Here is a 27,916-nt window from a genome sequence, read left to right on the forward strand (position 1 = left end):
TCTCTCTGACAACAATATCTTGATAACTGCCGCCGTATGATTGACGCAGCCCCTTTGCGGTTTACTATCTGTTTCTTCTTTTATTTGAAACCCGGAAGTCAGAGCAAGAAGGATGTCGGTGCACAACATGATCCATACAAGACAAAAAAACTGAATATTATTGCCTGGGCCAGGAAAAGAAAAAGACCAACAATGGAGTCATCGGCGCCTTTCTGAAGAATTGAGAAACTTTCAACTCTAGGCACTCAAAAAGTGGAGTGCTTGGAGAAAAGATGCTGTGTGCTGCGCCTTTTCTCTGGGTGGCCATCTGCTATCGACCGACGCTCACTGGGAAAAATGACAATGGTGCTCAGAAGAAATGCTATGTGGACACGGGCCCTGAAGCCTTTTGTGGCGCTGGAGGTGCTGCATGTAATCTCATAATGCAACTGCAGTGATGTCACACAGTGACCAAGTTGCATTGTAGGTAATGTAGGCACCATGCCCGACCATTCGTGACCAGTGGACTGCTTTTCAAAAGTTGGTGCCTAAGTTACCCACAGTGCACCTTTGCCAGAGTGCTTCATTACTTGAACCAATTTACCAGGTTACGTGCTTTATGCTTTTAACATATGCAGTAGTACTCCCAAAGACCTGTAAACACACAGTTAAGTGTAAAATTGTTAACGTTAACCTTTAAGTTCCCAGTGCAGCACACACACCTGGTGCACCACAGATGGTAGCTTCATTATATCTGACATCCAGAAACAAACCTGTGTTTCCACACTGGGTGACCCTGCAGGTCCAAGGTAATCTGTATCAGTTAGTTTGAGGAAACTTCAACGAGTAAAATGTACCTTGTAAGCAAAATATTAAGCTGAACAGATTACACAATGATGCAGGACCAAGTTTATGTGGACTATTTTGATATTCTTGGTGGTGCAAATTCCCAAAATTAAAGATAACCTAATTACTAAAAAGTGATTTGTGAAGATACATGGTTATTTGATGTATATAAGTCCTCAATTATTCTTGGCCTCAAAGGTGCACCATGTCGTTTTAGGGAAGAAATTTTAATCAGAAGGGACATTTTTGCCTTATATTTTTAATGACTGATCAAACTAAATAAACAACCCTCTTTGTTTTCATGACTGAATAAACTGAATAAACAAACTGACCTTAAAGGACAACACAATTTCATACTGTTTTGGACAGGAAACCTGCTACCTTTCTAGCTTCAAATGGTGTTCTGGGGACCTTATTTTCACTGTTTGTTCAGTTCAAATATTATCACATTGTATTATTAAACCATTGTTATATAAATGATAAAATTATCCATTTGAATTACATAGGGCCCCTTTAAGCTCTGGTTTAACTGTATGTGCTTGACTCACTGTCACCCTGTATTGGGACGTCAAATATAACAAGGCATCATAAATGTTATGAGTTAGCATCTGTGGTTTGACAAGTCAAAATGCCTGCTGTGAGAAAGGCCTGTGGTCGCTGCAGGCCTGCCTAACTTAACACTCAATGTTTCAATTCTATTATCCTCATTAAACGTTGACACAAACAATGAAAGTCAGCCCGCAGTGTAAAAAACAAAACAGGAAAAACTTTTAATTAAGCAAGCTCACAGTTACAGGCTATGTTCGTGTGATTAGGGGGGAAGGTGCCACATTGATGTTGGTGACATGTGGTGGTGTATGCTTTTTCAAAAACGTTAAGTTCTAACAACAGAAAACTGTCCTCCTGTGTGTACAGTATGCCACGGACAGAATGTCATTGGACCAGAAAACATCCCTCTGTTGTCAAAGAGGTAACTGCCTTTGGTCTCTCAGTGCATGAAACATACAACAAAAGAACTGACAAGTGAAACATACTGAGAAAAAATAATGACCCCAAAAAAAAAAAAACTAAAGTAATCATTATTATAGAGACTTTCTTTCCTGGTATGAAATCAGATCAGACATGTACAACACAACTGGGAGAATCACGCCAAGGAAACTTATCAGCTGAAGGTTTATCTGTTTCTGTGAAAATAAAGCTTTTGTTGTTGTTTTTTTTTAACTTATTCATGCAGTTTGCCGATTCAGACACTGGACTCCTCACCTACGCGTGTTACTTCTAGAGCACTGTGACACACAACTACGTCTTCACCTTTTTCCAAAATATTAATGATAATAATTATAATAACTCACACACGCATGTACACAATCATACTCTCCAAACCAACTTCTTCACCCACAAAGTTAGAGCCAGTTGTTGCTTAAGAGCAAAGTCAAGGAGCCGAACTGCATGTGATGTGGAAATCATAGAGTTTAAAAAAACAAACAGAAAACAACAAAAAACAACCAAAAAAAAACTTGTGAAGCAAATTTGGGAGGGATGCTTGGATGATAGCATGAAGGGAACATGGATAGGCTCGGTTACCTATAACGTCCCAATCCATCAATTTAAATTATATTACATATCCTCCACCCCGTTACTTCTCCACTGCAGTTAATCCACACACACCCAACTCCCATCCTTCTTGCCGTTGCTCTTTTCCTCTCCCCGTCATCACTGCACGGCCTGTTCGTTGGCAGTGCTACCAGAGTCCTGAGGCTTCATCACATCGGGTAGTTCCGGGGGGCTAGAGAAGGCCTCGACGTGCAGCTGTTCGAACATCTCGTCTGGAGAGCAGAGGAGACGAGGAAACATTAGCCGCGTCACAAAGATCTGGTTACTGTGCATTGTGAAGATGCAGAAGGAATCCCTGCAACAGTTTGTCCTGTTCATATCTAATTTCGAGAGATGTTTTCATGGTCGCATCAACATTTCAAATGGAACATATCCTTTCTCACTTGTGTTGTCTTATGCCTTGTGAACTAATGGACGGTACAGGCAAAATAGTTAGGACTTACACATACAGTGTCACCAATTTGTGTAGTTTCTGTGATGCAATTTCAGTATAGCACACAATGCCTTTAGACCTGAAAACAGGCTTTAGATCTGACTACTGCAAAGAGCTTAGTTAACAGTAAATAAGTGAATAGCTAAAAGGTGCAGTGTGTGGGATTTGGGGCGATCTTTATATAATTTGATATTCACAATTATGTTTTCATTAGTGTTTATTCACCTCAAACCAAGAACCGTTGAGTTTTCACAACTAAAACAAGCTCTTTGTATTTACAGAGGGAGTGGATCATCTTCTTCTGACTCTGCCATATTTCTACAGTAGCCCACAATGATCAAACCAAACACTGGCTCTCAAGAAGACATTGCGTTATAAGTGTCCACCGTCAGTAGAGGGGAAATGAGGGTTTAGTTGTTAGAAAACTGCAACGTCACCACTAGATGCCACTCAATCCTACAAACTGGACCTTAACCTGCCAATAAATGTATGACCTAGTATGTTTTAATTTTAATAAACCAAAAAACAAGCTTAGTAGAGGTCTTCCAGAGACAAAATAAGTAAATTAATCTCAATGAATGTGTTTGCGATGCTACTGTCAAGCGATTAGAATCAAGAAACTCATAATATTTCAATGATGTTCTTGAGCAGCCTATTAATTGTTAACATGGTTCTTGAATGTGCTTATAAATGTTTTATACTCTACCACTACAATTATGCTTGTATTAACACATACATACTTATTCTTAATAATTATCTCATAAAGACTAATGAAGGCATTATTAGCTATTAACTATGAGAATAAAAGTCATTAGTTAACAACTTCTGTCTTGATTGCATTCACTAAAGCACTCCACTAAAGGCAGAGTAAAGTGAAGACAGGCTGAGATACCGTAGTTGATTATCTACTGACATCTATCCTGACACAGCCTCCAGTTACAGTCCTAGAGGGCATGAATGACATTGCAGAAAGACAGGATACACTTGTTGCCCAAAAGATCCCCCTAATATGAGGGGAAAACAGGACATCCCTGTTTCTCAGAGGCTCACAGATAGTAAATAAAATACACTGACTGAACTTACCATTTATGCGGAAGGCCAGACCAACTGTAGCTGGGGCTTGAGGTCTGGCAGTCTGGTTGGTGAATCCACAGTCACCAAGGGTTTTGCTGTCCTCTAGCAACTGGTCATCCTGTGGAACAAAAGTCGAACATGTCACAGGATCCCCTCACATTGACCTCAAATTGCATGAACATGATTTACTGAATATCAAGACAACTCTAGAGAATATTGTAGTCGCACCAAGGAAAGACAAGTTACATGGTCAAAAGGATACACAAATAAACTTCTGCATGGCCAGAATTGTGATGCTGTCAGTCACTGTGTCACTGGCACACTTGGCTCTAAACTCACTTTATAGAGCCTCTGGTCTTCAGGTGTTCTCTTAAGAATTCCTTCAACAATGCGCTTGAGCTCGTAAACAGTGGTGGACTCCTTGGCATCTGTGAAGATTGTGGTCTTGTGACGCCGAATCATTAAGAACACGTCCTGAAGGAAAGGGAAAAAGAAAACTGTATCAAAAGGCAACTGGATTTGTTGTTTGAAGATGAGACCTTGATGTTGTTTTGTCCACAACCAAAAGATACTCATTTTCCTGTCATAGTGGACTGAAGCAACCACATTTAAGAGGCTGCATGAGGAAAATTTAGACTCAGACTGATTAATCTATCATCAAAATAGGAGCTCTAACCAGGTTAACTAGCAATGAACTTTCTTTATTTGTCAAGAGACGTCACTAACTGTCCATCTGTCAAATGTTAATAACACCTTACTAACTAACCAGGGTTGTTAGTGAAGCCCTGTAGGGAATTTTAAGTTTTTAATTGCTCGTTTTGTTATTGTGTCAGTCATTTTTTTTCTGGCTAGAAGAATTAACACTACTGGCATTTCACTGATTGATTGATTAGCTGACAATAAACAGTAATAGGTGCTAAGCATTAGTACATTTGAGCTAACGTGAAATTAGCCAACATCAAACAGCCCTCATAGTTAGGAGTGAAAATCGGGCCTGTCAGTTACATTAATAGACTTCCTATGTCGAACACGTTCATCTGGTCTAAATAGCCTAACTGGGTTGGTTGGCTAACGTTACATCACTTCCAAGGTTAGCAAAGCAAAGATAAGTTAGCTCACTAGCTACACCTCTCGTTACAGCTTTGGTTAGCAAACTTAGCGTTAGCTGGCTAGCAAACAGAAACTGACATTAACGCCTCAACACCCGAGAGTGCCGTTTGTTACTACAGCGTCAACATTTTTTTTAACAACTCACTGAACCTTAATTCAGTGCTTCTGTCTAGGCACCAATCTCAGAAACGACAATTATGATTGCAAAGTTACCATTTCAAGTGGTTAGCTAGCTAGCCAGTTGCGCCAGCCCTGTGTGTTGTGCAGCAAAACCCCAGACTGCACCGCTTGCGGATATTGCGCAATCCGGAGAAGCCTTCAGTATTCACAGACGGCAGGTACGCAACACTGCGTAATGATTTCAGAATTTGGCGCGAGGTAGTTTCACGCTTGAACGGTGGACGCGCAGTTATTTTGGTGCAGCGATCTTTACAGCACTTCGGTGAAGACCGTCTTTAATACTGGATTATGGTATGTGATAACGTTACTTAATTCTCCGTCATCTTACCCTGACCTGTCAGTTAATGTACGTTATTTGAATGTAAGTTAGCTAGCTAGCTCGGCTGTGTTGTTGTGTTGTTGACGGGGTCCGCCCTGACTTAACGTTTATGTTAGCTAAAATCTGTGTTTTGGAGGTGACATGTGTCAGTGACTACAAATAATCAATTATGCTACACTGCTCCTTGGAAAAATGTAGACGTTAGCCATGGAGAATTCAGCAAAGTAGTTTACCGACAGTAAACGTGAATTGAGGGCAGTCGTTATCGAACTTGTACAGTTTTTACTCGGTTAAACTAGCTACGTTATGTTCAGCAAGTTTATTGTAGCTCTTAGCTCCTAACGCCGATAGCTAGGACCTGTTATACCAATGAGCTGATTAACAATAGATCAAGAGAATTGCACGTTATCGATACCAATATCAGATAACCTGTCGAGCAGGATTTTCATGATGTCAGACTTCTCTATTGGTGACAGATGAGTGTGACACAACCTCCGCCAGGTTTTGATTTCGCCGTTGGCAGGTCAAATGAATTATTATCAATAATTGCAGATTTAAATGTGTACGTTTTATTTTACGATGTAGAGTTTTTGTTTTGTTATGTGGCAAATTGAGGATGATCGGTTAGATCATCCTCAATTTGTGCATCAGAGGGAAAAGGTACAAGGCTCAAGCAGTGCAAAAATGGCATTGGTACATTCATATTAACTGTCAGACAAGATGGCTGATTTTTAAACCTTAACTTTGAATGTTTCAGCTCTCCATCTTTAAACAAAGGACCTGACAAAGTCCCTCCGCAATGTCGGTGGCAGTGGAAACCACCGTGTCCAGGGTGCCGCTTCCTCTGCCGACCCACTTCGCCCATGCAGAGCGGTCCTTCTCCCTCAAAAAGCGGCGTCTCCCTTTTTCCTCGTCCTCCACGTCCAACTCGTCCTACTCTTCCCCTGCACGGCTCTCACATTATCTGCCCCCGCTGCCACCATCCAAGGGATGTCCTTCTGTGAACATGTTCCCCCAGCATCAGTCCCCCTGGACACCTCTGTCTTGTTCCCTCAGCAAGTCTCCTCCTCCAAGTTCTGTATATGATCCCAGCAAACAGCAGACCTATTTCAGTCAGTGCTTTACAAATTTGGGCCTGCTGGGAAGAGGATCTTTCGGAGAGGTGTACAAGGTGAGCAAGACAACATTTTTTTATTTATGTGTACATTGAATTATGCATTACTTACTTTCCATTTCTTGTGTTTTTATTATAAACATCTCTAATCCCTGAGCATCTGTACTGTTGTTTTTCAATTAGGGAGCCCACAATAGAAATTAAGATTTCTGTAGAAGCTACATTTTCTTGACTCAGATTATCATTTGGAGATTGTGAAAAAGGAGACAGGACCATGGCAATTTCTGTATTCTTTAGGTACAAAACAATGTGGACGGCCGGCAGTATGCAGTGAAGCGCTCTGCTCATCGCTTCCGGGGCAAGAGCGAGAGGAACAGGAGTGTGAGGGAAGCTAGAAACCACGAGCGCCTGTCCCCGCACCCTCACATCTTGCATTTTGTGGCAGCCTGGGAGGAGTGTGGCCGACTGTACATCCAGACAGAGCTGTGTAGCACCAGCTTGCTGCTCCATGCTGAGAACCAGCCTCCTGGCCCAGGTCTGCCTATTTCCTCTTTTTCAGATGTTGTGTAAGATGTATTTTACTACATATAATGTACGTTCTTCTCGCTAACTTGGCTTTCATTTGACTTGTTTCAATCCAGGTGAGCCTGCAGCCTGGGCCTACCTGTGTGACCTCCTCTCAGCGCTGCAACACCTGCACTCTCATGGCTTTGTGCATCTGGACCTCAAGCCCGCCAATGTCCTCATGACTGACTCTGGCCGTCTCAAACTGGGAGACTTCGGGTTGCTTTTTGAACTCAAACAGAAGAGTTCAGAACCTGCAGAGGAGAGAGTGAAGGAGGATATCCAGGAGGGAGATCCCAGGTACATGGCCCCTGAGCTGCTCCGTGGAGAGTATGGACCAGCTGCAGATGTTTTCAGGTACAAATAACCATCAATGAGGTTATTGAATGATCTAAAATATGTAACAGATTGATCAGATTTAGAATAGTGTATACGTCTGAGTACATCTGAGTGAATTCTTTCATTTAGTTTGGGTGTTACTATTCTGGAGCTTGCCTGTAACATTGAGGTTCCAAATGGTGGAGAAGGCTGGCAACAGCTCAGACAAGGATGCCCCCCGTCAGAGTTTACCAGTGGTAAGAGCCGTCTTTTAAGTTCTCATGAATTAACTTGTCATCTTCATTCAATGACTTCAGTGCTCTCAATATTTCTACCTATGTTTGCAGACCTGTCTACTGAGTTTCAGACCGTACTGCGGATGATGCTGGCCCCAGAGCCATCTCAGAGGCCGACAGTCTCTGAGCTTCTCGCCCTCCCTTACGTTTGGAAACACAGGTGGAGGAGGCAGATCTATCTGATGGTCACTGAGGCTGCGCTGACACTGGCCTCTGTCTGTCAGGTAATGTGTCTGATAAACCCTTTAACTGCAGCAGCCTTTACTAAGTCAGCAAGCCAACAGAAGTTTAAAATATAATTCAAACCTGAGTCCAAAAAGTGACTGTATTTGTCATCCGTCTTGTAGGTGGTGCTGTGCTTTGGGTGTAGGCTCTTGTCTGCCCTTCACTTGCCCTTTCTGCCTCATTGGACCAAGCCAGTGCCCTGCACTCCTCCAAAGGACAGCTGGGACAAAGATTTAACCCTGCCCCTCAGTGCCATGCACGGTGACTCAGGTAGCCCAGAGGAGGATGCAGTGTTTCTGCTGGATCCAGCAGACCCGGAACTATCCCCCACCTTCTCACACAGGTAGAGATTCATTGTGTCAGTGGGATCCTGTTCTTGAATAGCTCCTTGTCCTCAATTCTTACTCTGAATACACAAAGGAGAATGTATATAAGTAATGTAACTGATTCATAACTCCATTTTATCACATCTTAGTAATATCTTTCTCTCCAGCAACAGCAATGTAAAAAAAAAAACTCTCCTGTTGTTCCATGAGCTAATATTCAAATTCTCTGTTTATTTTTCTTTACATTTCATCCACAGGGTCAAATCCAGACTGTGTGTAGAAAGCACATCCACTCCTCTGCCAGGCTCACAGGTGCAGAATCACCGAAGTCCTGTCCACACACCCACTCACTCAAATCTGGGTGAGTGGTCCTCCTGTAACTTAGCGCTGACCCCCTCCAGCATCCACTCGAATGGTTCCTGCCGCACACTGACACCCAGTGCCAGCCCCATACATGCAGAGCTTCATACAGATATAAACGAAAACTCCACACACAGCCGATGCTCCTCATCTGCCAGATCCTCACAGCGACGTGGACACATCTGGGTCCAAAGTGAGGAGGCTTTACCCCGACCCAACTTTGAACCAAAGAACCTGCTGAGTCTGTTTGAGGAAACAACTCCATAAGTAAAGGACTGCCATTTAACTTTCAGGGGAAAGTTTTGTGTTTTGTTTTTTGTTTTTTGTTTTTTTGCTTTAAAATGTGGGGTGCAGGGGACTTTATGTATGAATGTACCAAGCTCACTACTTTATTTGTATTAACTGCTTTTGCCATTTTGTAACAGTCCTGCTACAGATTCTTGTGTTTAAAAAAAAAAGATTTAGGGGAAAGGTTTGAACATGTAAACTGACCTTTTTGAAGCACTTTTTATGTTTGTGTTAGTGCAATCAGTCGCTGAAATGACAAGTCATAACGTGTTGTTATGCAAGTTATCCTTAGCTTGGTGTGCTCTGAGTTGTTTACCTCATGAGTTACAAGGGACAATTAAAACAAGAAGGGAAACAGAACCTGGACTTGTGGAATATGTTTTAAGTAAAAGGAACGTCTAAATGTTAAAGTGCGTGTGTGACTGGAGTGTTTTTTAAGCTTCATGCGAGTAAGATCGACTGTTTTCCCCATCAGTAACTGGGCAACGATGATTTGTTCAGGATATAAACCAGAAAAACCTTTCAGAACTTCAGTAGGATCTGGGTTCTCCCGATATCGATATTCACATTACAATATTTGAATATGTTTTTCATAACTTTGAGCAGTCTATACAAGACTGTGTTAAAGTTGATTGTCCTTTATTTGATAGAATGAAGATCAGTTACATTTACTTCTACAGGGATGGAGAACAGCCCTTGACTTGTTTGTCTTAAAACCTATTATAACGGTTATTAAAGGTACAAGCGAACACATAAAGATGAAGACAAAGTAAAATGGGAGAAAACAACATTTTTAACACCAAAGTTTAACAGTTACAAACATCTATATAAATACCTTTAAAACTGGACAAGCTGATACCATTTTAATCAGGCTACTTTCTGTTTTAGAGAATGCCTCTCTCACATGGTCTTCAGTAGGATGGTAAGCATGAATGAGAGTAAAACAAATGTCGTCAGTTTTATTGGCTATAAAGCGCTATTCGCCTGATCACCACTAGGTGGCAGCAGCGCACCTCACGCCGGATGCCAGCCGCCTTTGAAACCCAGGAAGAGGGACGGTGACGCGGGTGGCGTCCAAAAACCATTGACTGCATCTGTCGGCTTACTAGGCAGCCACACCATTTCCATTTCGGTTATCTTCTGGGAAACACTATGACTGTTTTTGCCGAGTGGATCCTGCCTGTCATGTTGTCGGATAGGAGTTGGTGACGTAAGTGCTGCGACATCTGCGCGAGTGTTTACACCGTTCAGACAGTCTGGGATCTCACGTGAACAGGGACGCAACAGTTTGAAGGTATGCAGCTTTTTCATTGATTCAGAATTGGAAATAGAATGAAGCCTGTCATGATGCCACTGAGGAGCCATTGCTATGGTGACATAGGGATTTTTTTTTCTAATTCCCTCCCTTTGTTGATATTATTACATGTTAGTCTGTGTTTTTGCAGGTGGTATAGATTTGCAAATGTGAACTCAGCTCATCACACCAGTTTAAAAGCATGTCTCACCGTGCAGACATCAACAAAACACAACAAATGTTCTCCTTTTCCCACCCTCCAGTTATCAGCACATGAAAATGTCCAAATTTGAGCGTCTGAACGCCCGTGTGGAGAAGCTGCTGTCTAAAGCTGTGCAGGAGGTTCTTGAGGCGGTGAAGGAGACCGTGTCGGAGTACCAGGAGAAAACTGCAAGAACCCAGAGGGAGAACCAGAGTCTGAAGAGGAGGCTGCAGGTGCTCCAGGAGAAGTTACAATTGGAAAGCAATGGTAAAAAACACGACTGATTGTTATCCCCCCCAGTGATTGTTTGACAAAAGTGTTCACTGTCTTTTTTCTTTGTCAGGATTTGTATCCCCTGCAACCCACCAAGAGCTGGAAGAGGACACTGAACTCACCCCCTCTGATAAGGGCATCGCAGTAACTTGTCCCTCATATTCATTTGAAGAGCTGGACTGTGAAGCATCCATCACGCCTTTAGCCACCCCCTGCCTCTCCCTTGGAGCCATGACAGGACCACATGTGGGTGTTGATAATCTAAGTAATCCAAGAACTCTCAAAACAGAGACAGATAACGAACTCTCAGCGCCAGTTTCAAACCACGTAGACGCTGTCACTGCATTCGCAATCCCCGAAAATGATCATAAAATGAAAGTGGAGCCAACATCGGATGAGGACGCCATGCACACCGCAAGCTATTTCTATGACAATGACGGTGCTGCATCCTCACACAGACTAGAACATCCCCAAGGCAACCCAGGACTTTACAGCGAGTTAGGGGTTGTCTTCGGTCTGGACCACAATGGCACAGGAGAGCCTCTGACGCAAAGATTCAACAACACAAACACCCCTCAAACGAACACAAAAGCAGGAGCTTCCAGAACGTCCCAGAGAAATTGCAGGAAACACTACTGCTGCTCCCTCTGCGGACGCACCTTCAGGCACGCGGGTGACTACAAGAAACACAACCGGGTGCACACGGGGGAGAAACCGTACTGCTGCTCCGTGTGCGGCAAGAGGTTCAGTCAGTCGGGCTACCTGACGGTGCACCTGCGCTACCACACGGGAGAGAAGCCGTTTGGCTGCAGTCACTGTGGCAAAAGCTTTAGTCACTCGAGTAACATGAAGAAACACCAGCAGACTCATCTGTGAGGCTGCCGGTGTGTCCAGATGTTTCTATCCATATCAGGTCGGTGATGTTTAGGGCTGGGCGGTGGAAAATGCTGCCTGTTTGTAGGCCATGAAGAGAAAAGTAATGGTGCCTTTTATCAAAAATGGAGCTCTTTCAGTCACACATGTCATCCTCCATGTGTCAAGCAGGATTTATTAATAACCTCTGTTCGCGCCATACCGTTGTTGTCAAATGTTTAGAGATGTATTCACTTTGTTTCTTGTTGTGCAGGCTCTTGCATGGACCTCAACATTCATTCCCAAATCAAATAAATGTATTTGGCACTTCTGTATTTTGTATATTTGAGTGTTGCCACTGAGCTTCTGCAACCATTCGACACAACCCGAATCAACCCAAAACAGAACCACACAGCAAAACAAAGTAAGGAGCAAACTGTAGCCTGCTGCATCAAACTTAATGCCCCAGTGTGGTTATAAAGTCAGACTGTCACTAGATAAATAATGAGAAATTGTCTGTTTCGATCAGTTTGTTCTGGTACATTTCATTGGCTGATAATTACATCATTTATATTGCATCTTTCGTGCAAAGATGCAGCCCAGGGTGCTTGACACAGGCAGGAAAAAAAGACTACACTATAATAAAAAGATATTTAAAATAAATGATAATGTAGAAATAACACATTTAAACAAGCAGTAATTGTATTAAATTAGGGAAAAGCAACCAGACATACAAACGACTAAAGTGGAGATTTTTTTTTAATCAATAATGAAACAAAATAATAGGAAATGGAACAATAATGATGATATAATAGTGTTGACATTACACACTAAATGAGTTAAACTGATGCAGTTATTCCACAATAAATGCCAAATTAAAAACATAGGTTTTTAATGCCACATGCTGATACAATCATCAGTAGCGACAAAATAGTTCAGACAGTGGTGTGCAATTTAATAAGCGCGTTAACGTGGTGCTTTTATTTTGAAAAAACACACCAGAGGGGACGCGATTCCAGTTCTGCTTCCGGGTGTCGCGAGTTGTTTTGTCGCCTTCTGATTCGTGCTCTGTATTTGTGTTTCCATATTTTATTTTATTTTATTTTCCACAAGTTAAATTGTCAGAGATTCAATTAAAACCGAGCGTCCTGCTGACACAGCGACCGCATGGCGAGTTTGTCGCAAGTTTGACGGGAAACGATAACGCACGGAGTCAGCTAATGTAGCTAACGCTAGCATCCACGTTACATCCGCTTACTTCAGCTCGCAGGTACAGGAGTTTTAAACACGCTTAGCTAGTAAACTGATCACTAAACACGTGTTTGAGATATGCCTGCTTTGAAAATAGACTCAGATAAACCTCGAAGTGATATAAATACGTTATGTTGGAACATGACATCAACATACTGTGGAGAGATTGTCTGTAATATATTGAACATTTTGCTGTTAATGCTTCAGAGCCCCATTGCAAGTGCAGTGACAGAATTACCCAGGAATATCCTTGCGTTAGTGAGGATGACTCACAGTGAAATATTAACCCAAACTATGTGTAAAAGATGTGTAAAAGCTCAAACTAAATTGGCATCACGACAGGAGTTACATGTTTATACTGGATGTCTTTTCATGTTTCCATCACACCTGTACAGGAAGCGAGTACCATAAAATAAGAGCAGCTGCCAAAGTGTCCCAGAGGTCTGTTAATCAGTGGACACGTATCACACAACTGAGTTTGCTTGTGCAGTTGTTTCTGTGTGCCGCAGGGTCGTGACTCACTTCCTATTACCGATTATGCAATAACAGTTGTATACACAGTCCACAGGCCATTTCTCACCCTAAGTGACACTCTTGTTTCAGGATGTCTAAGCTTGAACGACTGAACGCTCGTGTGGCCAAGCTGCTGACTGGGGCGGTGCAGGAGGTTCTGGAGGTGGTGAAGGAGACGGTGTCCGAGTACCAGCAGAGAACTGCCAGAACACAGAGGGAGAACGAGAGCCTGAGGAGGAGACTGCAGGAGCTCCAGGACAAGATGACGATAGACAGCATAGGTGGGTAACAAGCCTGCGTTTCTTGGAACATCTATCATGATAGATGTTAGTTTCCTACAGTGTGAAGTTATTTGTGAACTACTGTGTGAGAGTGTAACACTTTGAATTTTTCGTTTCACAGTTGTTGAGCCTGTGAGTAGTCCGTTTCCTGAAGAAAAAGAAGGCACACAGAATGACGAGCAGGATTTGGGGCTGTCTTTAATGCAGAACTCAGAACTCCATCTCGCTGAGCAAACTCTGATAAACAGCCACAAACGTGACCATGACACGAAGCAGGAATCAAAACGGGAAAGCTCGGTACAAACAACTCAACACAGCAAATCACAGCCGGAGGAAGTGCAGCGCGTTATTGAGGAGCCAGCGCCAGCTCACAAATCACACGGTGCAGTGAGGGACATCAGGGCTCTCTCAGCCGATAACGCATGCACCTCTCGCTCTAGCACCTTAAGTGGTGTGAACTTGGCTGTTATCAAACGAGAGCCAGACCCAGCGGACTGCATAGCGTCAGAACCGCCATACAGCGGATGTGTGGATTTAAGCTGCAACTCTTCTCGTTCTAACTCCGCAGAGACCCACAGGCAACAAGTAAGTGGCGAACCCTGCGGACTCATCTTTGTCCATTCAAATCACAGCGTACCAGGGAGGCATGGATTTGCAAAAACCAACAGGACCACGTTTGATGGGAGAAAAATACGAACGGAGCACATCAGGAGAGACGAGTCCCACTCATGCGTCGTATGTGGAAAGACGTTCAGCAGGGTCGGGAACTTGAAAATCCACCAGCGCTGTCATACGGGAGAGAAGCCGTATGGCTGCATACAGTGTGGGAGGCGTTTCAGTCAGGCAGGGGACCTGAAAAAACACAAAAGGATCCACACAGGGGAGAAACCGTACTACTGCAACCAGTGTGGCAAGAGCTTCAGTCGAGCTGAAAATCTGAAAAGACACCAGAAGATCCACATCGGAGAGATCTTACAGTTACAGCAAGTGTGGAGGGAGCAGCAGCAGTGATTGTTACACTGGACTCACTGCAGATCATCTGTGAAAGACAATTTTTGTTCCATGCCCTGAAGAAATCTGTGCCCTGTAGTCACACTTGTACTCATTATTGCCAGGAGTTACTTGCTGTTCTGGTATGTAGTCAGTCGTGTGCTACTTATGCTCGTCTTTTTGTTTGTCTGATCATGATGGAACGGGGCTGTAGAAGATAACCGCTTAACCAAAGAGGCTAAGGCTTTACAGACAGAGATGCACTGATAAAAAGGCTTTTTCTTTGTCATGTACACTGTTGTGATATTATCTGCCATACTGTAGGAGTGTCAAACAAACACGACAGAAGGTGCCTTTTTGAGAAGAAGAAGATATGGTATATCTATATTTATATAGATATATCATATATATTTACATCTATATTTATATCTATATTTGCAGTATATATGTCGATATGTCATCCGATTTAGTGTTTGTGCTCAAGCCAAGTGCTCTAGCACGCTATAAACACAAGCTGAAGCTGAAGCTGTGAACTGAAGAATTGTCTGTACGGATTACTATGTGCCGCAGCTTTTCTTCTCAGGCACATTTACATGGCTCGGGCATTAAAAGAAAAAGTGAGTGACAACCTGAATGATCCCAATCTCAACGCTGATAAATTCTCTGATTGCACTTCCGACAGCATGGTGGATTGGTCACCACCCTGAAATACCCACTTGTGTGCTCTTAGTATCTCTGTCTGATTTAATATTTGTCTAATATCATTTTACTAACCAGATTAAATCAATTTCCCCCTGGGGATTAATAGAGTATTCTGGTTCTGATTCTGATTAACCCACTCAAATTAGCAAAAGTACAAAACAAGGACATACACATCAAAGATACATTTGAACAGGTGATTTCCATCGTTTTGGCAGATTGGATGTCCTGTCAGGACGTTGCAACATCCTCCTGACTTTTCACTTGTCAGTGTATCCTGATGTCAGGTGTTCTCCATTTTACCTCAACCTGAGTGAGGGTCTAATCAGACAGAAAAAGTGGAAAAACTTGTAAAGGTGTTTTTCAGATGAGCATGAATCAATTGAAGATTTATTTAGCACCCTCAGTTATTGAAATAATGTGAATAAATCAAACAATAAAGGAGTGAATCTTTTAGACTTCTGCTTTTAACACAGGCCATATTGGTTCATCTCTCAACTAGAATTGATTTTGGATTAAACTGATTCATATCCAGTGGGATAAAGAGGAGGTTTTAAAAGTATAAGATGACATGGTTTATGTAATTTTTGGGATGTACACAATGAATTGTCTGATATTAAGTCAGTAAATGCTAAAGACAACGGTTGAAACATTCAGAAACCTGAAAAGCATGATTGTCATTAAAGTTGCCTGATTTTCCAGACCGATTAAAGCTTGTTGTTTGCTGAATGTATTTATTGCAGATGTATTTAGTTATTTAGGATTTTAAAACATTAAAAGTTTGCACATCAAAATCAATAAATTAATTACCGTACAAATGTCTCAGTGAGTGACGTTTCAGTCAGACTGTTCATCAGAGGACTCGTTATGATTGAAGTAGTCACAGTTGTGTTGTGTCACAGCTAAATTAAGAACAATGTTTATGCTTACACTGTATATTGCTACTTCTACTACTTGCTACCGTGTCTTTGTGCTGCTGCGACACTTGAATGTCTCCCGTGTGGATCAATAAAATATGGTCTTATATTTTTTGAAAGATACGAGTCAGCAAAATATAAACCAAGATCAATAAACGTAATTTTGAAACAGAATCATAATCACATTATTTGCCAAGTAGGTCTTCATACAATGCAATGAATATGCCCTGGTACTTTGATGCATAACAAACAAATGTACGACACTGGATAACACAAATATATGGAAAATACGGGAAATATAGCTGTTTTTTAAAATGAAAAGAACTGCGAAAACACAAGCTGTTTAAACACAACAGATTTAATATTGACCAAGAAATGTGCAGATGTTGACAGTATAAAGTACAAATATATGTGGGACAATATATTGATATTATATATATGGTGGTATGGTATGACACATGATATCATCCATAATGGATAACCCCCATTTTATATGTTGTGTTTGGTGCAAAACTTTTGTTTTTACCAGCTGCATTAAAGTGATGTCATTTCCTTTTAACATATCGCAGTGTTCTACATGTTCTCATACTTGTGCACACTACTGACTATCAAACATGTTACTGTGTTGATATTTTAAGTGTTAAATATGAGTCGTCATTATTGTTTTGGTCAAAAATATTTCTTTAAGATTTCGTCCATATTTGGCCTATCATTTATGAAGTGCTTTCGATGACATTCCAAAATATCAACATATATAGGCCTAATGTGTATCAGCCTAAAATGATCACAGTGTTATTTTACGCCCACGTACCCTGGCCCAACAATAAATCTGTTAATATTATTTCCATTAAATTAAAAGTGGTGCAGTTTACCAAACAAATGTGTCACTGATTAACAAAACTGATGGATGTTGGCCCAGTACCAGCATGCACTGGGGCCATAGATGTCCACCTTGCTGGACAGGTGATGCAGAATTACTGCTAATTGAATATTAATTAGGAAGTTAAAATAAACACATATTTATTTTTGGCATACTTTACATATTTAACCAGCACACACAGGCTCATGTATTGCTCCAGAGCCTGTAGCAGCAGTCGATGCACTGTCAGTTCAGTGTGTGTTGTTGACGTGGAGCTGCCCTCCTCACCTTGGCTACCAGGAAGTGATTGACACACACACACACACACACACACACACACCGGAGGAAACTGAAACACGTTACACACTTCGGAAAGGTGAGTTAACAAGGAGCAATGTGGAAGTGAAAGGAAACTGTGTGACATCGCTGTTTCTCAAGTTTAAATAGTTACTCATGGAAAGCGAAATTCGCCAGTCAGTTGTGTTTTTTCACCGTGCGGGAACTCGGATGGCGAGAAGCTGCCGCCGCCTAAAACAAACAACTGGAGAGATATTAATGGCGGTCAGTCTGGCAGGTCTCCAGCAGCGTTTCAGCGATATCAAACAGTGTACGTGTTAGGCTGTTGTTAAAAAGTCTCAAAATCGACATTTTTCATACATACGGAAGTGGAGCAGGCTCTTGTGGCCGACAGACACCCGCCTGTTAATATTAGTGCTTAATAAACAAACATGCTGAGTGATAAATGAGGAAGCAGAGTGCATGATCATTATTTTTGGCTTCGTCTGTGTTGCAGACTCTCTCCCATGAGCAGCCTGCGATGTTGAAATGAAGCTTGATGAAAAAGTTGTGAGCCATTATGAGTCTTCCAGCTCTCCAGTAGACAAAGAGGGCTACCTGTTCAAGAAGGTAAGACGCAGCTTTGGATAGAGACTTCGTTCAAATTCACGAGGAAGTGGACAGCAAGCCTTTCTTCTCTCATCACTTTACAGAGGTAGTGTGTGTTTAAAAAAAACAAGCAAACAAAAAAACGACAAGCAACAGTCAACACTTTGACTATCATCTGAAACGTTAACAATATAAACTTTGTAGAATATGTGTCTGGCACCTTTCAAGTAAAATTACACTGTAAAAAATAACAGTGTTATGGAAATTACCCAAAAGTCATCGTTTTAAAATACTGCAACTGGGTGAAAGTGAAGGTAACCCAAGCAGTTAGAACTTGAGTAAAAGTTAAAAGGTACTGGCTATTAACTATCTGAAGTGATATTCTGACAATAAATGTACTGTAAATGGCAATATGTAAGAATTTTGTTAAAAACTTTCCAAAAAAATCACTTCAATCATCAACCGAATGTGAGCTGGGCAGCTAATTGAGCTAGTTAGCGAACAGCAGATACAGTTATAGGCAGTTAGCAGTTATTCCAGTGATACCTTGCTCTTTATTTGCTTTGAGTATGAATTCAACAGCTGGCCGACATATTTCACCTTTAGGTGTCAAAGGTACACATACAAATGAATTATACATATATGTGTGTATAGTTATATGTTTATATACATTTATATGAATTGTATACAATGGTGTGATCTGCTCAGATATTCAGCATTTTTCAGATTATTAAATTCAATTGCAGTTAATTACCTGGCAGCTAAAGTAAATGAATAAATGTAGTAGTAATAAACGTACTGTTTGCCTCCAAAATGTAGAAAGTGGAAGTACATCAAAATTGTACTTAAGTACAGTACTTGCGCTGAGTTACATTCCTTCATAGAATAAATAGCTTGAACATGATCCTGCTGCGCTCAGTGTTTTGGATCTCAAAGCTCACAGAAAACTGATATAAAGAACATCACTTCCTTTTTGGTGCTGGATCCAGTAATGTCATGAAACCCATTATTTCACAGAGCATGTTGTGTAATAAAATTGAGTAAATGATCTATTTGTAACTGAGTCAGTAAACCACAGATGGCACAATTGTACCACAGGGTGAGATAAAGACTTCCTATCAGAAGCGCTGGTGTGTGCTCAAGGGGAACCTCCTCTTCTACAAGGAACGGCCGACCGACAGGGACCTGACAGGGGTGATTGTTCTGGAGGGCTGCACCGTCCAGCTGTGCGAGTCCGAAGAGCAGTTCGCCTTCTCGTTGGTGTGGAGCGAGCCGGGCCTGCGGACGTACAAGTTTGCTGCCGAGGACCAGGACAGTCAGGAGAGCTGGATCAAAGCCCTGCTGTCGGCCAATCACAGCTACCTGGCCCTGCTAGTGATGGACCTGGAGAAGAAGTACAGAGGTGAGAGGCTGGAAGGCCGATGGTGTTTGTTTATCTGCGAGTGGAAGAGAGCCGCCTTTGTTCTGGAGAGCAGCCGTGTGAATCACTGCTTACAGACGCCGTGTACATCCTGGTACATAGTATGCAGACTGTATGACCTCATAACATCTCTCAGACACATTAATGTAAACATAATAAGTCACGTTTGTAACAATCTAAATATGCAGACTTTTTCCAAAGAAGGGTTAATTCTACTCTGAAGCAATTTTATGTTTCTCCATCCTCTGTTAAACTGTGGTATTCAGATATTGTTATGTCATTAAATTCATAATTTATTACTTTTTAAATATGTTAAAGATTTTGGAGACACAGTGAGTTAAAATTCTTCCTGTTAAAGGGCAGGAACCAAACAGCTGGCAGTCTCATTAAACTCCATGAAAATGATCAGTTGTTGACACTTTTTTGAAACAGTCTGTCTCTCTAGCTCATCCTGACTTTCTAGGTTTGGAAAGAGACATTTGAGACATGGTCAAGAAAAATATTGCTGGTCATAGCGTAAGTTATCAACTTGCCATATTGTGTTGTTCCCGATAATACCGATATTAAGACGCAGTGTTGTCATGCTGTTAAATGAAAGTAATATCGCTCGCAACTCCATGACGGAGGAGTTTGTCTTCAAATAGGGGAGCAGCTTCAGTAGTGGGGGAATGCTTTGGTTACAAAAAAACAGATGTACAACAAACAAACCACTTTATCTCACCATCTCAGGCAGAAGCAGTAAGTGAGTGAGTAAGTGGAGAGCTCATATAATCATGTGGGCAGCCTCGCAGTCTGGCAAATAATTATCCTCTGATTTTGCAACTTTTTGGGTAAAACATTTCTGGGCCATCAAACACAGGGTCTATTTTGTTATAAAGTTTGGGTGTTTAACACTTAATGGCGCAATGTGTAAGAACTCGAAAAGATATTAAAAGAATGTGCAGGATTGCACCTTTAATTATTGTGTAACAATACAGTTGATTTGTTTTCTGTCTTTAAAAAGTAAAACAAATAATTGATGAGACATTCTCAGTGCTCTACATCCTGGATGGCTGTTTAGGTGGCATAGTTGGTCGTTGTGTCCTTAAGCAGAACATTGAACCACAGCAACCAACAACACTGAGAAAAGAGTGCCGTCTAATGTCTGCAGCTTCTCTCTGTTAACATAACGACCGTTTGGTCACTTCTGTATTTCTCTGTTCCTCAGATGCATTAGCTGAGTTCCCCAGTGAACCAGCCAAGCCTTTCGTCATGCCAAGTTTCACAGCAGAAGCTGGATTTCCTGCAGCCTCCTGTTTGAGTGGACAAACTTCAACGCTCTCTTCATTTCCAGCACAAGGTGCTGGAGCAGGACCCGGTCCGATGCTTCAAGCGCCGACCGTTTCATCCAGAACAGCCAGTAAAAGATCACCCAAACTGTGGCCCAAGAGGAGTGCAAATGTGGTGCCTGTTAACACTCCTGCTCCGCCTCTGGGGGAATGGTCAGGGGTCTCTTTCAGCTCCCAGGAGGATTTTAGTAAATTACATGACGATTATGGAAAAGAGGTGAAGGAACTGATTGCTGATTGGTCAAGGAGGGGACGAGGTGTTGATGTTGTTCAGGAAGAAAACCTCATAGATTTCGGTTGATGGATGTGGAATATACGCAATGTCTAAATCATAAATCCAGTCACAGTGGTGGTATTGAAAAGCTATAATGTGTAAATAAGAATTGCAGCAATAATTGTGAAGATATATTTCATATATTTGTACATTTTTTGTAGGTAACTGTTTCTTTTTTACTTGATATGCCATAGTCAATAAATGATCTATGATCTCCTGCTCTATTAATCTTTGCTTCTCATTAAAGTGAAGCAATTTCTTTATGTGAGGTTTCAAACAAAAGGTCACACGTAACAATTTTCAAAGGTTTAAAAGCACCAAGTGTGACATCCTCCTCACTGATCTTTATCTGCTCTGTCATCCAGTCAGCTACATGGATGCTGTTGTTAGCATGAGATAACACCTGTCAAGTTTTATATGCCATGTTTGCAAAAGATTTACATTTGAGTAATCATTCAAAAAATCACATGTATGTAAATACTTTACTTAGAAACAAAGGCTTGCGTCCTATGTGTCTGGTTATCAGAAGGTAATCCACAAATCAGAATCAAGAATCTTTATGGTATAAGAAGTTTTTGATAAGGTTTCTGATTGTTGCTCATTTCGCCATGAATATTTAATATCGTTGAGACAAACACAAGTTTTGTAAATCTGTTTTGGTGGACTTTTAATAAATTAACTGATAAAATCACATTCAGTCATCATAGTGTTTTGTTTAGCCTTTCATTCACCAGGCAAGACATTAAGAACAATTCCTTATTTAAAGTGACAGACTGGCAAGTGCCAAAAGTCACTTCCCTGGGGGAATGGTGAGGATGGGAAAACCAAAAATTTGGACATTCAAAAACAACCAAGAGTAACTGATTAAATCAAGCGGGATGACGATTGCTGTGCTTTTCCATAAACCTTTATTCATCAAAAGAAGCGCAAGTTCTTGATTGTTTATTGTCCTAACATAAAAAGCTGAAGGCTGAGTTTTTATAAAAAGAGTGGGCAGTTTGCAGACTGACAGACATTTTATACCAAATAAGTATTGAGGATTAGGCTTCTGTTACCAATGTAGTCCAGTGTGTCTATATACCAGTGAATCAAAAGCAGGCGGCAGGCCACAATTGTGTCGCTAAAATAAGGACCAACAGTTGTATGGGGGGGCAAAGCAGGCCAAGAAGGGCAAGTCTGTCGAATTTTAGGAGAGTCAAAATGGCTGAGAAAGAGAATGGCGGGCGGAGGCGGGGGAGTCAGCGCTATTTCAGTCTCCTCAGCTGTCTTGTTTTTATGGTCTTTGACAGAGCTCGGTCTCTTTCTCCCTCTATCTCTCTTTTCACCTTCAAGCCCATACTTGAAGTGGCTGCTATGTTTTTGAATTAATTTAAATTAATCAGTGGGCAGATACAGGATCAGATCAAATCCACAGCCAGAATTTAAGAAACATATTGGTCCCATTAAAAGCAAACTGAGCGGTGTGAACTAGAAACCTACATACAAATGAGCAAAGGCTGTATCGGTTCACGCTGTTGCTGCGTCCCAATACATACCATAGACTGACAGTGGTGTGATTGATGGCAGCCTATGGAGCTCATATATGGAGTTCAGTGGGTGGGTTACTGTCCTCCTATTCTAAAGCAACTATACTGGGAACCTCCACGAGAAACCAAAATTAGTGCATCTATAGTGGGAAAACTGCTCTTTTAGCCCAATCGACATATTTTTTTCCCATCACATACATGACCTATTATCAGAGAAACGGATATTAAAGGGCTCTATGTTGTTTTGGGGAAGAAATTCAAACCAAGAATTTTAATACTACAATAGTATTGAGTATTGTTCTCAGAGGAAAAAAAGGTCCCCAGAGCAATGTTTGAAGCTAGAAATGTGGCAGGGTCCGCCACATATAAACAAAGTATGAAACTGTGGTCAGTTAGTTTAACCAGTCTGTTCAGTAATGATGATAATCGTGCTTGTTTAGGGGAAAAAAAAAATCAGTCAAGAAGATCTTTGTCTTCAGATCAGAATTTCTTCCCCCAGACTACATAGTGCTCCTTTAACAGAGAGCGATTAAGAACTTGATATTCATTTGCTATGGCATCTAATTCTTGTTCATTGCCAATTGCATGTGTGCAGCCCAGATTTAGACTCTTTCTCTCTCAGAATAAAGACTTGAAATGTTTCCTCAGCGTGTTTCCTTCCACCTGTGTCCGCATGAAAGCACTGTTTACATCTGCCGTCGATGCAAGGTCACTGTTTCTAGTCCTTAGTGGTTGTGTGTCATTTCTGGAGCCAGACCAGCATCCATCAGCCAACTGTTTTCAAGTTTCATGACTGTTTATACACCCCGCTGCCCACTACCGATCTGGTGATGGGCTCTAATCTCAGACCAAACGTATCATTTAGACAGGCGATGACTTTAGGATATGATAACTGCGGATACGTGTTGTCACCTAGAGCGATGCAGAGCTGTTAATTACTGTTAATCCTGTCCGCGTGAGCATCACAGGAGTTAAGCAGCAACAGCCTGTCATCGCACACACACACTCCGGTTTTGTTCTCGATATGAAAAGAAATAAAAATAGCCACAACAAAAGATCTCAGTATGTCAAGAGGAAGAGTACGGAGGCTCTTGAGTTGTCCCACAGTGGTCACTTTTGCCATATTAGTCCACAGATGACACCAAAGTCCTGCCTGTGTGTTGGCATTGAATTCACCTCATTCCAAGACTCCTGGGACCTATTTTGGAGCATCGGTAAACTGATCCGCCCCGCCACCTCCTCGCTCCTCCCTCTTTCTCTTACTTTCCCTCAGATCTGTTTCCCCTGCCAAACCTGATGGTGTGGCTAAAGTTAGCCCCCCGTGGGCTAGTATATAAGGCCCCAAGGGTCCATTGCTTACATGTCAGTCACATCGGCTTTGGCGTAGGCTTCTCTTCTTGACCACCAACAACCCCAGAAACTTGAGAGATGGTGAGTGTGGCCACGTTCCTTGGAGGAGCAGTCTCTAGGGACGTAGGATCGATGAGATGAAAGCGTCACTGAAACATTTTACTTTCTGGATTATCAAGAGCCCGTGAAAAGTCTCTTGAACCGAGCCTCCCAGTCTGTGGATTTAACTTTTATCCGCTGGCTTGAGCTAACATCTCAAACCTTAACCACGAAATACAAAATGTTTCAGGATGACTTGTTAATCATTGTATCCCCCAAAGCAATTATGTAGTACTTGATCCCCTACGTTGGGTGATAGATTCAAAATGGACAGATTTCTTTGATTGCTTTCAAGTAACTTGGCAAAAGTCACCAGATTCAGTGATTTAAGTGGATGTTTTAGCTTTACTGGAGTTACAGAAGTTACAGAAACGAGCACTTTAGGACTCTGGGTCCTTTTTTGTTTCAGGACTTTCTTGGTTCGCTTAGACTTATCCAGGATCACTGTGTTATATGCTGAAGTCTGCTTCGTTGACGTGATGTTTGAAGTCTGTTCTTGCCTTCCATCGTCCCACAGGCACCCAAGAAGGCCAAGAGGAGGCAGCAGCAGGGTGAGGGTGGATCCTCCAATGTGTTCTCCATGTTTGAGCAGAGCCAGATCCAGGAGTACAAGGAGGTAAAGTTTTCTCACATCTCAGGCTCTTTTAAGCCTTCTAATAATATGAGCGGAGGTAGGGGAAAAGGTACACCGTGTAGTGCTCATAGGTATCATTTGACCTTGGAGGTAACGCGAGGAAGCATTCGAAAGACATAGGCCTGATTGGTTTGACTGCGTGACAGCAAAAAATGTCCTCATCGGCGTGACAGGACAGGACAGTAAATCAGAGTGTTCCGATGACAGCGGCTCAGTAGCTCAGTAATCCTCCTCAGAGACGCCGTGCACGCTCGCTCTGTGACCTCGCAGGAATGCCCGCCAACAGCTGCTGGGACAGTGATATTCATCAAAGCAGGCAAAGAGGCTCTCGAGGTAGAGACAGCAAGACACGATTTCAGGTCCCTGGACCAAAAGTTGAGTCTTTTTGTGTTTAGGGAAGAGAATAGAGCATCCAGGTATAAAGAATAGAGAAAACAGTGGAAACAGTAGCTCAGCTTACCCTCTGGCGGCTTCAGAAGGTGAAATAACATTGGGGACAGGGTCAGAAGATTCAGTCACAAGGGGCGGGAATGACAGCTGTAATCAATACCTTCTCCTTAAATGTCGCAAGGGGCTTGTCTCACATTCCGAGACCATTTTAACACCTTAGAAAGACAAGTGGGCGACCAGCTGCCAAGTCCCAAAAGGTTCCCAATGCCATCTTTGGTTTCATTGGGTGCTACGCCCAGCTATGTTGAGCGAAGAGGTGGAGAACAGCTCCACATTTACACGTTTGTGTTGGAAGGCTATCTCAGGCAAATAATTATCATAAGCAGGTCGTATGATGAGGATTATGAGCGTCACCTGAGGAGGTGGTGAACGGTCGTGAGAGCTATTTATTTTCTTTCATCCGCTGACTGACGTCTCCTCTCGCACTTGGCTGTTTCCTGGCAGGCTTTCACAATCATTGACCAGAACAGAGATGGCATCATCAGCAAGGACGATCTTAGGGACGTGCTGGCCACCATGGGCCAACTGAATGTGAAGAATGAGGAGCTGGAGGCCATGGTGAAGGAGGCCAGCGGCCCCATCAACTTCACCGTCTTCCTGACCATGTTCGGCGAGAAGCTGAAGGGTGTGTTAGCACTTACACTTGGACAGTTCAAGCCCTCCCTTGTTGCTTGATGATTATTTATCTTTATTACTCTCTCCTTTCTTTTTTTGTTTTTTGTTTTTGACTAACCACCTTTTTTTCCTCTTAGGTGCTGATCCCGAGGACGTCATCGTGAGCGCTTTCAAGGTCCTGGACCCCGAGGGCACCGGCGCCATCAAGAAGGAATTGTGAGGGCTCTTACCTTTACCTTACCTTCTATCATAAAAGCTCTTTGGTTCAAGATCAATCATCTGACTGTTTCATTTTTCTCCTTTCCCCCCCCTCCAGCCTTGAGGAGCTCCTGACCACCCAGTGCGACAGGTTCACCGCTGAGGAGGTGGGCTCATCGATCCCTCTCTCACTCATGTTGTCGTTCTGTCATCGGTTGCTCAGCATTGTAACACAGTTCTGTAATCCTTCCTCTACAGATGACCAACCTGTGGGCTGCTTTCCCCCCTGATGTGGCTGGCAATGTGGACTACAAGAACATCTGCTACGTCATCACACACGGAGAGGAGAAGGAGGAATAAACCCCCCTCTCTTTCAAGATCCTTACCTTCCGCTCATACCCAATACTCGACGCAACATCTACTTCACTCACTCTTCTCCGATGCCGTGGCTCCCTCGCACACTCTCGCGCCCTCGGCCCGCTCTGTCCGCTTGCCAGCTCACTACGAAAAGACTTGTCTCCTGTTCTCGAGATACTCAGTGAGAGGACTGAAGGCTGTGTGGTTGTTTGTGTGTGAGTACCAACAGGTGAACATGGGATTATTTTCAATAAAAAGAAATAATCTTGTGGCACCGAAACTCTCTCTCCATCTCTGTCCCCGCCTCTTGTTCCTCTTGCTTTTCCTCCCATCACTCATTCTGTCCTTCTGCGTTGAGGCCAACAGTGCATGCACCATGCCTATGTACAGCGCGTATGCATATGCAGTCCAGTGTATACAGCGGCCAGTCAGACATATCTCTTGGGTGCTGTGGTGCATGCACAGCCCGCTCACTTGAAACAAGTAAGCAGCCTGACCCGAGTGGTCTGTTAGTCTCAACCTGACACAGAGTGCTTAATGGACTCGTCCCTTTGTTTGCATCAGGGCGGATAGCGCAGTGAAGGGTGGGAGTACCGTACTATAATAGATTGCCTACTCCTTCTCTTTAATCTGTCTCTCCTTCTCCTAAACACAGGCATGAAAGGAAAAGTTGCGGTGAAAATGGGAAAGCGTGATTTGTTTCAAATCTTGTGACTGGAGAAAGAGATGGTGAAAGATGGTGAGTGGGAGGGAGAGATGAAATAAACGAAAGTAAAATGTCTTTGTTTTGGTCTCTTCTTCCTCCAACTCACTGCTGTTTCTCTCCTGTTTCTATGACTGTACCAAATAAAGTACAAATAAAATCCACTATCTTTCGTATGACACTGTGTCTGCTGGTTTAAGTGGGGGAGCGGGTGATCGCACTGCTGACTGACCGTGGCCGGCCTTCTACTGACTGCACACTGACTGTGATGTGCATGTGGTTGGGCAAATTCAAGGTTTGGATTGGCCACTTAATCATCATCAAAATTCCAGAGTCTAAAATGCATCAGGTGTGTCAAGTCTAGTCGATTGTAAACCCAAATGTCACAAAGCCTCAGGGGCTTTTACAGTCTGTACATTTTGTGACACCCTATATCCTCAGACACTTGATCTGACTAATGAAAACCTACCCTTTTAACAGGGAAAAACCTCAGTAAAAGCCACAGATCTCCCTCCCTGGACAAACAGAAGGGCAACAGATGTCACCTGTACAGTACAAACCATCAAAATCACAGCAGAAACAGAACGATTATTTGTAAGATAAGAAAAATCACTACATGTAACGCAAATTCATCATATAGATGCTGCAGAAACTAATACATAAGGTACTACTGTCTGATCTGGTGATTGCAAAATCAGGGTAATGAATCTTTGCTGACTCACACGGTGCTTTACAAAATATAATTTGCCTGAAACGTTGACTTCAAGTATATCAACCACGTGTTTATCTTTCATCCAATTAATTAAATAACATAAGCTCAACATAAAGGGTCATTCACTATCAGAGCTTTTCTATCATATCGAGTATGTGGGTATAAATTAAATAAATCGATGTGGGTTT

At 42.3% G+C, this 27,916-nt stretch overlaps 6 protein-coding genes across 9 annotated transcripts; 5 read left to right on the forward strand and 1 right to left on the reverse strand.

The window, feature by feature from the left end:
• Nucleotides 1-1,566: 1,566 nt before the first annotated feature.
• On the reverse strand, nt 1,567-5,406 carry LOC119009670 (elongin-B-like). Its single transcript, XM_037081144.1, has 4 exons — nt 5,270-5,406; nt 4,286-4,420; nt 3,956-4,064; nt 1,567-2,651 (listed from the first exon to the last, which is right to left on the reverse strand). Exons 1-4 carry the CDS (start codon nt 5,270-5,272, stop codon nt 2,539-2,541), a joined length of 360 nt encoding a protein of 119 aa, XP_036937039.1. The 5' UTR covers nt 5,273-5,406; the 3' UTR covers nt 1,567-2,538.
• Nucleotides 5,276-9,456, forward strand: pkmyt1 (protein kinase, membrane associated tyrosine/threonine 1). Of its 3 annotated transcripts, none has more exons than XM_037081141.1 (8): nt 5,276-5,394; nt 6,313-6,726; nt 6,967-7,204; nt 7,311-7,590; nt 7,702-7,808; nt 7,899-8,071; nt 8,195-8,415; nt 8,656-9,456. In XM_037081141.1, exons 2-8 carry the CDS (start codon nt 6,355-6,357, stop codon nt 9,023-9,025), a joined length of 1,761 nt encoding a protein of 586 aa, XP_036937036.1. In that variant the 5' UTR covers nt 5,276-5,394; nt 6,313-6,354; the 3' UTR covers nt 9,026-9,456. The 3 variants fall into 3 exon arrangements, with proteins under 3 accessions (XP_036937036.1, XP_036937034.1, XP_036937035.1); XM_037081139.1 differs by having other exon boundaries at nt 5,388-5,527; XM_037081140.1 differs by lacking the exon at nt 5,276-5,394 and adding an exon at nt 5,644-6,078.
• A 604-nt stretch (nt 9,457-10,060) lies between these two features.
• Nucleotides 10,061-11,998, forward strand: LOC119009614 (zinc finger protein 8-like). Its single transcript, XM_037081039.1, has 3 exons — nt 10,061-10,340; nt 10,604-10,809; nt 10,886-11,998. The coding sequence occupies exons 2-3, from the start codon at nt 10,614-10,616 to the stop codon at nt 11,689-11,691; spliced, it is 1,002 nt and encodes a 333-aa protein (XP_036936934.1). The 5' UTR covers nt 10,061-10,340; nt 10,604-10,613; the 3' UTR covers nt 11,692-11,998.
• A 654-nt stretch (nt 11,999-12,652) lies between these two features.
• Nucleotides 12,653-16,129, forward strand: LOC119009613 (zinc finger protein 135-like). Its single transcript, XM_037081038.1, has 3 exons — nt 12,653-12,937; nt 13,522-13,712; nt 13,834-16,129. Exons 2-3 carry the CDS (start codon nt 13,523-13,525, stop codon nt 14,721-14,723), a joined length of 1,080 nt encoding a protein of 359 aa, XP_036936933.1. The 5' UTR covers nt 12,653-12,937; nt 13,522; the 3' UTR covers nt 14,724-16,129.
• A 1,266-nt stretch (nt 16,130-17,395) lies between these two features.
• Nucleotides 17,396-21,777, forward strand: LOC119009615 (sesquipedalian-1-like). Of its 2 annotated transcripts, none has more exons than XM_037081040.1 (4): nt 17,396-17,553; nt 17,971-18,083; nt 19,161-19,464; nt 20,690-21,777. In XM_037081040.1, the coding sequence occupies exons 2-4, from the start codon at nt 18,003-18,005 to the stop codon at nt 21,109-21,111; spliced, it is 807 nt and encodes a 268-aa protein (XP_036936935.1). In that variant the 5' UTR covers nt 17,396-17,553; nt 17,971-18,002; the 3' UTR covers nt 21,112-21,777. The 2 variants fall into 2 exon arrangements, with proteins under 2 accessions (XP_036936935.1, XP_036936936.1); XM_037081041.1 differs by lacking the exon at nt 17,396-17,553 and adding an exon at nt 17,570-17,784.
• Nucleotides 21,778-23,550: 1,773 nt separating this feature from the next.
• mylpfb (myosin light chain, phosphorylatable, fast skeletal muscle b) lies at nt 23,551-27,165 on the forward strand. The gene is made up of 6 exons (XM_037081043.1): nt 23,551-24,041; nt 24,577-24,675; nt 25,588-25,768; nt 25,896-25,974; nt 26,075-26,123; nt 26,215-27,165. Exons 1-6 carry the CDS (start codon nt 24,039-24,041, stop codon nt 26,314-26,316), a joined length of 513 nt encoding a protein of 170 aa, XP_036936938.1. The 5' UTR covers nt 23,551-24,038; the 3' UTR covers nt 26,317-27,165.
• The last annotated feature ends 751 nt before the right edge of the window (nt 27,166-27,916 follow it).

Source organism: Acanthopagrus latus, chromosome 20 (assembly GCF_904848185.1).
Source record: "Acanthopagrus latus isolate v.2019 chromosome 20, fAcaLat1.1, whole genome shotgun sequence".
NCBI classification, from domain to species: Eukaryota; Metazoa; Chordata; class Actinopteri; order Spariformes; family Sparidae; genus Acanthopagrus; species Acanthopagrus latus.

Bases quoted from the DNA above. Each gene is read 5' to 3' on its own strand.
- LOC119009670 (XM_037081144.1), bottom strand. The intron at 4,065-4,285 runs GTGAGTTTAGAG...TTTGTTCCACAG, and splicing joins AAGACCAGAGGCTCTATAAA to GATGACCAGTTGCTAGAGGA. The intron at 2,652-3,955 runs GTAAGTTCAGTC...TCTGCTCTCCAG, and splicing joins TCTGGCCTTCCGCATAAATG to ACGAGATGTTCGAACAGCTG.
- pkmyt1 (XM_037081141.1), top strand. From the start codon at position 6,355: ATGTCGGTGGCAGTGGAAACCACCGTGTCCAGGGTGCCGCTTCCTCTG. The intron at 8,072-8,194 runs GTAATGTGTCTG...TCCGTCTTGTAG, and splicing joins CACTGGCCTCTGTCTGTCAG to GTGGTGCTGTGCTTTGGGTG. The intron at 8,416-8,655 runs GTAGAGATTCAT...TTTCATCCACAG, and splicing joins TCCCCCACCTTCTCACACAG to GGTCAAATCCAGACTGTGTG.
- LOC119009614 (XM_037081039.1), top strand. From the start codon at position 10,614: ATGAAAATGTCCAAATTTGAGCGTCTGAACGCCCGTGTGGAGAAGCTG. The intron at 10,810-10,885 runs GTAAAAAACACG...TTTCTTTGTCAG, and splicing joins GTTACAATTGGAAAGCAATG to GATTTGTATCCCCTGCAACC.
- LOC119009613 (XM_037081038.1), top strand. From the start codon at position 13,523: ATGTCTAAGCTTGAACGACTGAACGCTCGTGTGGCCAAGCTGCTGACT. The intron at 13,713-13,833 runs GTGGGTAACAAG...TTCGTTTCACAG, and splicing joins GATGACGATAGACAGCATAG to TTGTTGAGCCTGTGAGTAGT.
- LOC119009615 (XM_037081040.1), top strand. From the start codon at position 18,003: ATGAAGCTTGATGAAAAAGTTGTGAGCCATTATGAGTCTTCCAGCTCT. The intron at 18,084-19,160 runs GTAAGACGCAGC...ATTGTACCACAG, and splicing joins AGGGCTACCTGTTCAAGAAG to GGTGAGATAAAGACTTCCTA. The intron at 19,465-20,689 runs GTGAGAGGCTGG...TCTGTTCCTCAG, and splicing joins CCTGGAGAAGAAGTACAGAG to ATGCATTAGCTGAGTTCCCC.
- mylpfb (XM_037081043.1), top strand. The intron at 25,769-25,895 runs GTGTGTTAGCAC...TTTTCCTCTTAG, and splicing joins GTTCGGCGAGAAGCTGAAGG to GTGCTGATCCCGAGGACGTC. The intron at 25,975-26,074 runs GTGAGGGCTCTT...CCCCCCCTCCAG, and splicing joins GGCGCCATCAAGAAGGAATT to CCTTGAGGAGCTCCTGACCA.